General features: G+C 42.0%; 1 protein-coding gene across 3 annotated transcripts in view; it reads left to right on the plus strand.

The window, feature by feature from the left end:
- Window positions 1-62: 62 nt before the first annotated feature.
- Window positions 63-13,102, plus strand: part of OGFOD3 (2-oxoglutarate and iron dependent oxygenase domain containing 3) — a 48,508-nt gene continuing 35,468 nt past the window's right edge. For all 3 annotated transcript variants that reach the window (XM_066565620.1, XM_066565619.1, XM_066565618.1), the window contains exons 1-6: window positions 63-186; window positions 691-1,007; window positions 5,692-5,767; window positions 6,379-6,421; window positions 11,495-11,559; window positions 12,129-12,185. In XM_066565620.1, the coding sequence (XP_066421717.1) occupies window positions 104-186; window positions 691-1,007; window positions 5,692-5,767; window positions 6,379-6,421; window positions 11,495-11,559; window positions 12,129-12,185 (641 nt within the window). In that variant the 5' untranslated portion in view covers window positions 63-103. The remainder of the gene's footprint in view (window positions 187-690; window positions 1,008-5,691; window positions 5,768-6,378; window positions 6,422-11,494; window positions 11,560-12,128; window positions 12,186-13,102) is intronic.

Raw genomic sequence — 13,102 nt, forward strand, 5'->3', positions numbered from 1 at the left:
TCCTCGCACTCTCTCTCGGCAGCCGAGCGCGATCCCCTGTCAGGCAGGCCGGCAGGCCAGGGCGAGGCGTGCCGAGCGCATCGCTCGAGGCGCAGGAGGCGCAATGGCTCCGCAGCGGCGGGCGCTGCCCCGCGGCCCCGACAGCGCCGGACCGGGGCCGGGCCGCGGGGGCCGCCGGCACAGCAGGTACCAGCGCGGGGCCCTGGCCCTCACCTCTTACCCCCAGGCCCGGCGGCGCTGCGGCTGCCGAGGGTGCCCTGGTGGAGAGGCAGTCGCGCAGCGCCGGGCCCGGGAGCGATCCGCGTGTTTGTAACGCGTGTGGTGTGCTCCGAACCGGGGTCCCGGGAGAGAACCGTGTGTGTCTGTAACGCGTGTGGTGTGCTCCGAACCGGGGTCCCGGGAGAGAACCGTGTGTGTCTGTAACGCGTGTGGTGTGCTCCGAACCGGGGTCCCGGGAGAGAACCGTGTGTGTCTGTAACGCGTGTGGTGTGCTCCGAACCGGGGTCCCGGGAGAGAACCGTGTGTGTCTGTAACGCGTGTTCTGCTCCGAACCGGGGTCCCGGGAGAGAACCGTGTGTGTCTGTAACGCGTGTTCTGCTCCGAACCGGGGTCCCACGGGCCCGGGGCTCCCCGGTATCGGCCCGGTCCGTCCCTCCCCGCTCACGGGCCCGTTCTGTGCTCCCTCCGCAGCGCCAGGAAGGGCAGATTGCAGCAGGATCCCCGGCCAAGGTGGCTGAAGGCAGCGATCCTCCTCCTCCTCCTCTCCGCCGCGGCCGGCGGCGGCCTCGTGGTCTGGAGCCGCCTCAGCACCCAGGATGGGATCGCGCAGGGTGGAATCCCGGCAGATGAGATCCCCGGGGATGGAATCCCCGCAGAGGGGGTCCCCGAGGGTGGAATCCCCGCAGATGGGGTCACCGAGGTGCTGGCCCATCGCAGTGACACCCTGCAGGACAAGTTCGTGGAGGTGCCCTGCTCGGAGGACTACGAGAGCCACAAGCGCTTTGCAGGTACCTGGGCAGGGCTGGCCGTGCTCGAGGGCCAGGAGCAGCTTGGCCGCTGCCCGGGCACCAAACTCGGGCTGCAAAACTCCCGTGTTTGCAGCAAACTCCTGGTCACCGTCTCTTGCCTAAAGCTCCAAACGTTCGTGCCCCTCGGGCCAGCTGAACTTGGTGCAACTGAGCTTCCAGTTGATTCTGAGAGGTTTTTTTCCCCCTTCTGAAACTGCTTTGCAAGGGCTCTGTGAAATAAACCTTCTGCCAAGCCTGTTTCTGGTTTGTTTCCATACTCTGTTGGTTCCTGCTGCTCAGGACCATACAGAGCATGGAGTGGCACTAATGCAGGACATTGTGCCACCAGCATGTGTGACTGCACAAGTGCCAGCTTTTGACACTTGTTCTGAGATCTGTGTCTGCCAGTGGCTTTGGGGGGTGCCTGCAAAGCACTTTTCTGTCTTTGTGTCTTTCTGCTGAGCCAATTTTCTGTCAAATTGATACCATTTTCCCCTGGCACGTATTTCTTTGAAGTGTTGAGGTTGGTTCTTCAAGAGACACAGAAGATTTTAATCTTCTCTGACAAAGAGCAGTGAGAGTTTGACTTGCAGCTTCCATGGATGAGCAGTGCTGATTTTCTCTTTCAGATTTGCAGAGTGTGTTGTGATGAACATTTTCAGTTGGTACAGCTGCCAGAGACCAGCTCTGCTCTTGGTTTTTGTCAGTATGTCTGGCTGTGTGCTGACTGATAAACTGTTGAATCTGAAAAAACAACCTAAAAACTTCCGAGTTGGTTTTTAGCCGAATTGGTGATTGTGTCTGCTTCATGATGTGGCTGAGAAAATGCTGACACAAAGCTGGAGGCTGGAAGAAACTGCTGTGAGCTGAGGAAGAGCAAAGGTGATCAAAGGGCTAGAGAACCCATCCTGTCAGGAAAACCTCAGGGAGCTGAGTCTCCTTTCCATGGAAAAGGCTCAGGGAGAACAAATCCCATTATTCCAGTGCTTACAGGGAAGCTACAGAGGACACAAGCTCTGCCTTTGTCAGGAGCTGCACAGAGCAGACAAGGCACAGTGGGGGCAGGTTGCATTGGGCGAGATTTCATCTTGATATAAAAAGAAATTGCAGACAGAACACTCAGTCACTGGACCAACCTCCTCTGACTGAGGGTTTCAGCACTGAGCACTGTGCTGGATAATCTTATCAGGCTCTCTGGACCACAAAAAGCTGAACCAGATGATGTTTGAAGGTCCTTTCCCAGGCTCTTCTGTGATTCTGCAATTTTTAACTTTCTCCTGTGCTAGTTCTGATAGAAAGTGTTTGACAAATTGTTCTTCAGGTGGCTGGTCCTGGTGCTGTTGGTCAAAAAGACTTGGAACGTAAGAGAAAATTTTATGTGGAGTTTGAGGTCATACAGTTTTTCCTCAGTGCTGCTACTGTAGCATCTTTTTTTTGAGGATTCATCTCAAATGTTATTTAGGCCAAGAAAACTGATGGCAGGAGCTACCAACAAAAAAACTTTTGGTAAGGTAATGTTTTGGGTTTTTTTTGACATGAGAACACGTTCTCTGTTAACTTTTCATAGTTACTATAAGGGGAAACTGCTGCTGGGTGAATTTGTGTAGTGCAAGGCCAGAGAAAACTGCAGCTGGTGATTTGGTTATAACTGAACTGGGGCTAAAAGTCTCTGGATTCTTCTACTGCAGTATTTGCTTACAAAAGAAACCCCCCCAAACCAACAAAACTTTACTTTTCCCTTCCCAGGGTTGCAAGAGCAATTTTTTTGAGCTTGTGGTCTGGGCCATCCCACCAGTTATGCTTTTCATTGTTTTCTTTCTATTCCTTCTTTTTCATCCTATTCTTTTCTCTGGCAGGAAGGCAGGAACTTGAAGCACATCTCTCCAGGAACAGCAATGAATGTATTCTTTATTTTTGGAGGTGTCTGGGGAGCAGCAGCAAATGCTGACTGCAGGGTGAGGTCTCACCTCTTGGCTTTGTGTGGGGATAATTGACTCACCTTTCTAATTAGGTGTTTGCTTGGTGCTGCTGCTTAAGTTCTGTGGTTTATTTGGGTTTTTATTTATGTTTTTGTGTTTTTTTTTTTTTTTTTGTTTGAGTTTTTTTAAATTTAATTTTAAATTAAAAAAATATAAAAATCAATTTTTTATTCATTTATTTTTTTAAATTTAATTTTATCTATGTTGTGACTGTACTTTTGAGGATCCAGCTGTTAATTGGTTAATTAAAGCTGAGCTGTGATAATTTTCCCACGAGAGGGTGGTGATGAGCTGTGGAGGAGTTTTGTGTGTTCCCCACAGCCCAGCCAGGCAGAAAATGTGGATTATGGATCAGCTCAGCAGCTTTAGGCACTTGGAAATAGGTTTCTGTCACTCAATAGCTCTTCATTCTCAGTCTTTAGCCTGGTTTGGCACCCTCAGCTGTGGGCTCTGTGTCAGGAGGAGGCACATTCCTGTCACCACTCAGTGTCTGATGCTCAGCTGTGAAGTTTCCACAGCTAAAATGAGCTTTTTATTTATGCACCTGTCCCTGCTTCCAGCTGAACTTGGTGCAGCTGAGCTTCCAGTTTGCTTCAAGTGATTGGGTAGCTGGTGTCAGAGCAGGATTTATTCCCTTAGCACTGCCTGCCTGTAAATAAACTTCATACCAAATAAAATTCTGGGTTTTGTGCTGAATGGGAGCAGGGCCCAGTGGCAGTGTTTTACTCGTGTTTTACTCGTGTTTTACTCGTGTTTTACTCGTGTTTTACTCGTGTTTTACTCGTGTTTTACTCGTGTTTTACTCGTGTTTTACTCGTGTTTTACTCGTGTTTTACTCGTGTTTTTTACTCGTGTTTTACTCGTGTTTTTTACTCGTGTTTTTTACTCGTGTTTTACTTGTTTTGGTATGTTTCTCTTTACCTTGATTTACCTGGTAGCCAGAGCTGATGGTGCCTTATCAGATAAAGGTTTTCAAATCACACCATTTTTCTTCTCCCTTTTCTTGCAAGTACAAAATTTTCCTATATAGCACCCACTTTTTACAATTTCTCTGGACACCATAATGATATTAAAGAAAACCAAGCAAGAACAATTAATATCTCAGCAAGCACAGGCAATTCTGCTACTACAGACTGAGCTGGAAGCTCTCTTGTGCAAGAGGGGAATTGCAACCATTAATTCATTCAGAATATAAAATGTAATGAAAATTAAGAGCAAAGTGGTATACCAGGTTACCTTATGTCATACTTTTCAAAAAAAGCAATATTTTTTTTTTCTAGAGATAGTCAACAAACCAAGCTCATCTTGAGTTAGTGGCAGTTGGGGAAATGCCATAACTCTAAAAATCATGTTTTTCTCAGTACCTTGAGAGGAACTGAAAGAAAGGGTTATAACTGAGATAAAGGGATGGTTTTGTGTCTACCGGGCACAAATTTGTGGAAGCTACCAGGTACCTGCAGTACTAATCTGAATTTCTCCTGAGATTCTCCAGGTTTGCCTTTGACTCTTCCTTGCTCACATGTGCCATGGTCTCTGAGACAGAGAGGACACTTTCCTTACTGCTGAAACCATTTCCAAACAGCCTCTTCTGATTTTCCTTACTGCTGAAACCATTTCCAAACAGACTCTTCTGATTTTCCTTACTGCTGAAACCATTTCCAAACAGACTCTTCTGATTTTTCTTACTGCTGAGACCATTTCCAAACAGACTCTTCTGATTTTTCCAGAGCATTCACCCAGTGTTTGTGCTGTACTCTTGGTACCTAACTGGCTCTATGCTGGGCCACATTTTTCTGTTTGTTGGAGTTGTTTTTCCATTTGGGAAAGTTTGTGCTGTTGCTTTTAGACAAAGACAAGACACCTCCTGCTTCCAGCTCACTGTCAGAGACCCCAGACATGTAACAATTGCCTGAAGTAACCCTGTAGTTTTACCAAGCCTGGATATTTGCAGCTGGAAAAGGAACAAATCTTGTCTGAAATCAGAAATCTTTGCAGAATGTTGCAGAAAGGAACCTCTCAATAGCCAGGTTTGTCCTGGAGTATTGATTTTCTCCTTTGAGTTTATTCTTCTCTACTTGAAAATCAGCTTTCCCTGCAAGCCCACCTGAGACATAGCTGGGGTATATCCAGTGATAGGAAATGGAAATTCCTGCAAAATTCCTGGCAGAACTTCTCCCATCAGCCTGTTGATTCTTATGAGCTGCCTTTTATCAGAGCACCAGTGATGCTTTTGTCCTCCCTGGGTGAACTGATGGATTTCTTTCCAGGAATTTTGTGTTCTGATGAATAAATAATCCTTGAAGTGACACTCAGCCCCTCTCTCCTCAGGCTTTCCATCTCTAAATGGATCTTCCTCAGAAAAGTGCCAAATGTAACATCCCAAGGTCTCTGGAGGCTCAGAACTGATTTTATTTCTTCTTCTTCTTCTTGCCTGAAGATTGTTGTCAACCAGACTTAAAAGAACTTTAATATATTCTTCACCTGGAACTCCTGCTGCTGACTTGTTATTGCCAGGAGCTTTTCAAATTTCATGTTAGATTTCTTAGCAGTGAATTTTAGGAGGCTTTTAAAACTTTATATATCCAAGCTGTGTGCTTCAAGAGTGGCTTCAAGAGAGACTTTTTTGCAAAGCCTCATTTAAAAACCTGCCCTTCAGGTGGCTGAAGTGGTTTCAATGGGTTCTTTCCCTCCTCTTTGTGTTGCAGGTTGCACTCCTAGGAAGTGTGGAAGAGGTGTGACAGATGCTGTAATCACAAGGGAAGAAGCTGAAAGAATTCGTAGGTAATTCTTCTTTTAGCTCCAACTTTTAAAAACACTGATTTCAATGACATTGTGCCAATCTGAGGGGTAGGATGGGTGAGCAGGATGGTTTAGACTCAATAAAAAGTGAAATTTTTGTGACTAAAGCCATTTTCCATTTTTACTGTAGTGGGGGCAGTTCTTTCACACAGAATCTGCCTGGCTCTGAGGGGCACGAGCACTTCCCAGAAAGAAAGGAAAATGAATTAAATAAACTTTAAAGGATTTTCACCTGGCCTCCATTTGGCCTTTAAAAGCAGAACAAAACCAAAACAATGTGAGCCTTATTGCAGCTGTGTGTCTGTCTGGGTAACCCCCAGCAGCCCTCTCTGAAGGGACTGGTTTTAGGGTATTTTTTGGGATTTGTGGATGGGAGCTGCAAGCTCAGAAATGTTCTGCAACACAAATATTTCATTTTCGTGACAGGCTGGAAGGTTCGGTTTCCAAAAAATTGGAGCTGCTGTTAACTCAGTTGGGTTCTACCTGATGCATCAAATCCCACTCTCTGGGGAGTTACATGTTGTAAATAAGGACATTAAAGGACAAATTAATCACACTCCAGTTCTCACCTGAGATTATTGTTTTGCCTGCAGAATAGCAGAGAGGGGACTGTCCCTGGGAGGATCTGATGGAGGGGTGAGCAGTGTCCTGTTATTTTCTACATTCTTTTACTGCCAAGGCAAGATTATAAATGCATTTTTTTGGGGCTGAGGTGAGGAGATGGAGATTTTTTCTGTCTGTTCAGACTTGGAAAATAGTTGATTTGGAAAGTTATTTCTCATTATTGCAGTGTAAGTCCTGATTTCTGCAATACAGGATACATTTCCTTGTATTTAATTATTTCTAGCACCTGTTTTGAACTGGTTTTGTCTTCATCAGTTCTGGTTTTGTCTTCTACAGTTCTACTATAGCAACTGGAAACAGTTGCTGTAGTAGAACTGTAAAACTTTATCTTCTGAAAGTAAATTACAGTGGTTCACAGCATCATGTAAAGATTGGTTTTATAGAGATAAGAAAACCATGTAATGTCTTAAGTAGCCCTTGGAATAATATTCTTTAAAAGAAAATATTTTGAAAGAATCCCACTTCTCTTTAACGAGCACATTGATTTTAATTTCTTTCCCCCATCTTTGTTCTCAGAATGTTTTTGTGTGTCAACAGGGACTCTTTCTTGAGTATTTCTAAACAGAGCCACTCCTGTGGGCCTCTGCTGAATTAGGACATATATTAGCAATAAAAGGTTTTCAGTGGAAGAAAATAGAATTTATTGTCCTTGTGATTGCTGAGAAAGATGTGTAAAAATATATAAACCAAGAAATATCTCTGTTACTTTGGAAGCTTTCATTCTTTTTTAAGGGGAAGTAAATGAGGGGGGGGGAAGCTGCTTCCCTCTCACTGCAATGAAATAAATCTGTTAAAAATCTGATGTGTGTGGAGAGGTGTGGGCTCTGAGCCCAGACTTCTCCCGTGTCTCATCATCTTTAAATTAGTGAGGGAGTTCCTCATCCTCAGGGAGAGGATCATGAAGAAGGTGTTGTGTTGTGCTGAGCACTTCACCAAAAGAACAGATAAAAACTGAAAGATGTTAGAAACCAGAGCTGAGCTGCTGGGAAATTGTGAGAGTCATGGAATGGTTTGGCCTGGGAGGGACCTTAAATCCCAGCCAGTGCCACCCCTGCCATGGCAGGGACACCTCCCCCTGTCCCAGGTGCTCCCAGCCCTGTCCAGCCTGGCCTTGGGCACTGCCCGGACCCAGGGGCAGCCCCAGCTGCTCTGGGCACCTGTGCCAGGGCCTCACTGCTCTCACAGGGAACAATGATATTCAGGAGAATACAATCTTAAAATTATTTAAAATACACTCTCCTTACCCCATTTCTAATATTCTGAATATATTTAAAATCATATTTTTAATATTTAAAATACACTCTCCTTACCCAGTTTGTAATATTTTTACTATATTTCAAATCATATTTTTAATATTTAAAATACACTCTCCTTACCCAGTTTTTAATATTTTTACTATATTTCAAATCATATTTTTAATATTTAAAGTACACTCTTCTTACCCAGTTTGTAATATTTTTACTATATTTCAAATCATATTTTAAATATTATTTAAAATACACTCTCCTTACCTAGTTTGTAATATTTTTACTATATTTCAAATCATATTTTAAATATTATTTAAAATACACTCTCCTTACCTAGTTTGTAATATTTTTACTATATTTTAAATTATATTTTTAATATTTAAAATATACTCTCCTTACCCAGTTTCTAATATTTTTACTATATTTCAAATAATATTTTTAATATTTAAAATACACTCTCCTTACGCAGTTTCTAAAATTTTTACTATATTTCAAATAATATCTTTAATATTTTAAATACACTCTCCTTACCCAGTTTCTAATATTTTACTATATTTTAAATCACATTTTAAATTTTATTTTAAATATACTCTCATTACCCAGTTTCTAATATTTTGAACATATTTTAAATAATATTTTGAACATATTTTAAATAATATTTTGAACATATTTTAAATAATATTTTTAATATGATTTTAAATACACTCTCCTTACCCAGATCCTTTTATTCCTGTCCTGCCTTTTTCCTCTTCCTTTCCCCATGTGCCAGCCCATATTCCTGGTGCCATGGTACAAATCTTTTCTTGGCAGTGCTCTCCTGGCTCTCTCAGATACCATTGGATCCTGCTGGATGTTTGCTGCTGGGCTTTGGATGGGACTGTCTGTCTTTGTTGGAGCCTTTCATCTTTTCCAGTCTCTCACCCACACAGCATAAAGAATATTTCAATCCTTACCCCATCCATGTCTGTGTGCTCCCAAGCTTCCAGCCACTTGCAGTAGATCTGGCTTGTTGCTGCAAATTTCTTTGGCTTTAGACTACTTGGATGATTCTGTCCAATTATGCCTGTTGTAAGATTAATTCTTCCTTTAAAATACCTCAAAATTACTGTTGCTGTTGAATGATTTTTAATTCTTACTTTAGCCACTTTGTTCTCCTTGCTAGTCAAAATAAAACTTGGACAGGTTTCTGTTGGGATTCAGACTGCATTTTCATTGCCTGGGGTTTCCTCTTAACCCCTTTGTAAGCAGCATGTCTGGGGGTTTTTTGGGGTTTTTTTTTTTTCCTGTCATAGTTGTTACATTTTGAATTCTCAGAAGTGGATTTCTGTCTGTGTGCCTAGATATAATTTATTTATTTAAAGGTGTAAACTTGCAGTTTGTGACTTTGTTTATTCTCTCCTCCCTTTGTTTGCTGCCCTTCCCTGGAGTACTGGAGCACAGCACCAAAACTTGCTTCCAATTCCATCTTTTTATGTTGAGAAACTCTTGACCAACATCTGAATTATTGAAGCCTCCCTGGGGTCACGCCCCAGTTGTCATGCTGAGCTTTCTTACCTTCCTTTGTAACTTCTCCTGGGTTTATATTTCTTCATGCAGAGACACACAGAGTGAAGCTACAGGGGCCATGGTAATCTGGTCTAACTTCCTGCAGAATCCAAACAGGAATATTTGCTCCACCAGGAAGCTGCTTTCCCTTCTACATCTGGCTCTGTAAAGAAGTTTTATACTAAAGAAGTTTTAGACTCTGTTCCTTATTCACAGAATGGGAATTGAATTAGTTTTCTTGATGTTTGCCTCAGCTTTTTTCTTCTTTGTATAGATAATGATATTAACCTTTTCAATCTCCTATGATTTTGTAATTCTTCCCTCCCTGATATTTTTCTGCATGTCAGCCCTGCTGGTGTGAACACTTCAGTCCAGTCCACTTCTTCCAAACTGTAACCCACTGGAGTTTGGGGAGTGAGAAGAAATGTGTAAGAGAAGCATGTGGAAAGAGTTGGAAAGGCAATTTGTTTTTAAATTAAATTAATCTTCTCAGCTGTGTTGTGCTACTTCATATAATCTACTTTAATATGGTCACAAACATATCTTTGAAGCTACACAGGAGCAGCTTTACTTCTTTTAACTGTGGTTTAGATTTTTGTACAGAACCAGAAACAAATAGATGAAAGTATTTTGCTTCTGAAGCTTGAGTAAAGCTTGATACCAGAGCTGCTCTTGCCTGAGTGTGAGGTTGTTCCTCTGAAGCTTTTGGAGAACAGTGGGAAGGGCAGATCTGAAGAGCTCATGCTGTGTCCACTCCAGTAACTTGCTACTTTATGTGTTTATCAAGGGGTAAATAAGGTTATTTGTGTAGGTTTTTTAAAGAAAAAAGTTATTATTATCTCTTCTAATAAGAGTTAGTAGGGTTCCCCTGCACAGAGCAATTGAGGCTGCAGAGATTTTCTAAGGGACTGTGATGAGTGTGTTCCCCTGTCACCACTGCTGTTACTGCTGGGATTTTGTCAGAATGATGTGAACGGTCTATGGTGCATCCAAACAATGGCAAATTCCAAGATGAGTGCCCAGATATTGACATCAGAGCTGTCATTACTTCAGTGCCAGTCGGGTTAATTAACTGGTGCTCTTTGAAAAATTTCCAGTATAAATAACAAAAAGACTTCTATTAGTTCTATTTTTAAATACTTTAGAACTGATGCAGAACAAACAGGTGTTTTGTGGACAGCAAGGGACATACAAAAATGTACTTTATTCAATTTAGAGCAACATTTTAGAATCCTCTCTTCTGGCAAATCTGAATACTAATCTGTGGTGATGTTCACAGGGGTCTGAGGATTAGGGAAGAGACGAGGATCTGACTCCATGTTTCAGAAGGCTGATTTATTATTTTATGATGTATATTATATTAAAACTATACTAAAAGAATAGAAAAAAGGATTTCATCAGAAGGCTAGCAAGGAATAGAAAGGAATGGAATGATAAGAAAATCTTGTGACTGCCCAGAGAGTCTGAGCCAGCTGGGCTGTGATTGGCCATTGATTAGAAACAACCACATGAGCCCAATCCCAGATGCACCTGTTGCATTGCACAGCAGCAGATAACCATTGTTTGCATTTTGTTCCTGAGGCCTCTCAGCTTCTCAGGAGGAAAAATCCTAAGGAAAGGATTTTCCATAAAAGATGTCTGTGACACTGATCTTTGCAGCTTGTTGGGAGCTCAGCAGAAGAGTTTGGCTTGAAATGGATGAAGAAATGGATTGAATTTTCCTTTGTGAAAAAGCTTTTCTCTATGTGGTTTTCTTTTACAGCAGCTTAGAAATTGAGGAAAAGAAAGTTTGGTCCTAGTAAGCCTTGGAATTCTAATTGTACTTTTAAACTTTTTAATGTCTGTATTAAATATGAGAAGTATACAGGATCTTGTGGTGAAGGAGAAGTTTTAATAACAAATGCAGGGCAAGATAAATATTAGTGCTGCTACTTGAGCACACAAATACTGGAAAATGTGTGTGGAAATGTGTTCAAGAAGGGATCCTGGAGCAGTGATTTACTCTGAGCCCATGGGGGGAGGCTGGCAGTTCCCTGTCAGATCTGAATCTCAGAAATAGCAGTTCTGTGCTTTTTTTTATAATACCTTAACAATCTCTGCATCTCTGCAGGGATCTGAGGGAGGTTTCTAGTTGTAAAATAAATCTTGTATTGTGAACCCAAAGGCTGGAAGCTGCTTTTACTTGGGAGGCTGTGAAAAGTGAGAGGCAGCTTGGGACAGTTATTAAAGGTCATAGTTAAATAATGCTAAAACATTTTCGTGCTCATTTTTCTTTCTTTGTTTCCTTTTCCAGGCATCAATTTTGGACTTGCACTCTGGAGCTCTTTCCCTGGGGAAGCATTTTGTTAATCTCTACAGGTACAATGAGGCTGTGGCTTCCTGCCTGCTGTCATCCCATCCCTTCCCTGCCCACTGCCTCTTCAGTGTCTCCAGCCCCTGGGCTGGGATTAGTGATGAGAAATTATGGAACTTGCTTGCATCCACCACAGTTTCCATGACCAGTTAAAGAGCTTTCCTGGCATGAAAAAGCATCTTTTATTGAACTGGGCACTTTGAAAAGTGCCATTATCTTTATTTTTATGCTCTTGTACTGGTTAATCATAGCATTTTTTCACAGTTATAGTTTAGTTTATTCAGCAGTGGAAGAAATCAAATAGCCTGAACCATTAAAAACTTGAATCCATGTGCTTATTTCACAATGTGGGAGGGGATTTTTTTAATGCCTGAGGAATGCCATTACCAGTTGCAGCATTTCAATCCTTTAATCTTTTAACATTTGATCTTTTTTGGACATCGTGCTCAAAAGCATTTGTAAGATTTTTTTTGTGTGTTGTGTCCTCACTTTTTGATTGGGTGTAAGGAGTTTTCTTGTTATTGCTCAGTATGATCCAGCAACTCCTCTTTTAGACTGTTGTTTAACTTTTCAGGTACTTTGGGGACAAAATTCAAGACATCTTCACAGAAGAGGATTTTGCCTTATACAGGTAAAGGTTTGCAATAATTGCTGAATGAGCCACAAACCAGAACTTCTTATGGTTTTGAGTTTTTTGTGGAGTGCAGGCTGAGAAGGGATTGCCCTTTGCATTCCTACACTGGATTTTGCAGCTCAAAATAGTAATATCTCAATAATTTAGAGAAGTAAATGACTCGAGGAAGAGAAGTAAAAGGATTTTTTGGTGACTGATAGACAACATCAGCCACGTCAGGACAGTTTCATGGTGTGAATGTTTTTAGGGTGATGGCAGCAGCACACATTTCCCTCCCTCCCAGCAAGAAGAGCTGCTCCTCTGAGCTCTGTGGGGATTTGGGATGGAAAATCCTCATTACCTCCTCTTCCACATGTTATCCAAGGGTTCTGTGAGATGATAGACACAATTCTGGGCTAGTATTACATCAGGAACTTGGGGTTTTTTTGAGGCAGAGTGTAGCAAAACATTAAAAATGGTAAGGCAGGAAGTGGAAGGACTTGAGATTATTCATGTTCTGGCTGGAGAAGCAGCCAGAAGATGAAATAGCTCTGTGATGGAACAGCTCTGGCATCTGATGCTCCCAGCTTTCCTGCAGCCCTGCTCATGCACTTAACAAACACAACAGAACTAACGAGTTCCATGTGGCTGGGAAGGTGTGTGGCCAGAGTTTAGGAACAAGACTAGACACAATAATTCCTTGGTTATGCATTTCAGTTGGTTTCTCATAATTTAAAATGTCCCTGATTTGAATATTGAACTTTTTTTTTTGTCTTTTTCTTTTTTTTTGCCTGTGTGAAGGAATCTGATCTCCCTCTAGTGGTGAAAGGAATGTTAAGTAGCCAAATGGGTTTATTAATTTTATTAAAATAGTAATTAATTAATATAATCTTAAAATATTAATCACTTTAAGCTTATTTTTATTTAACAGCAGG

The sequence above is a fragment of the Molothrus aeneus genome, chromosome 25 (assembly GCF_037042795.1).
Source record: "Molothrus aeneus isolate 106 chromosome 25, BPBGC_Maene_1.0, whole genome shotgun sequence".
Taxonomy (NCBI): domain Eukaryota; kingdom Metazoa; phylum Chordata; class Aves; order Passeriformes; family Icteridae; genus Molothrus; species Molothrus aeneus.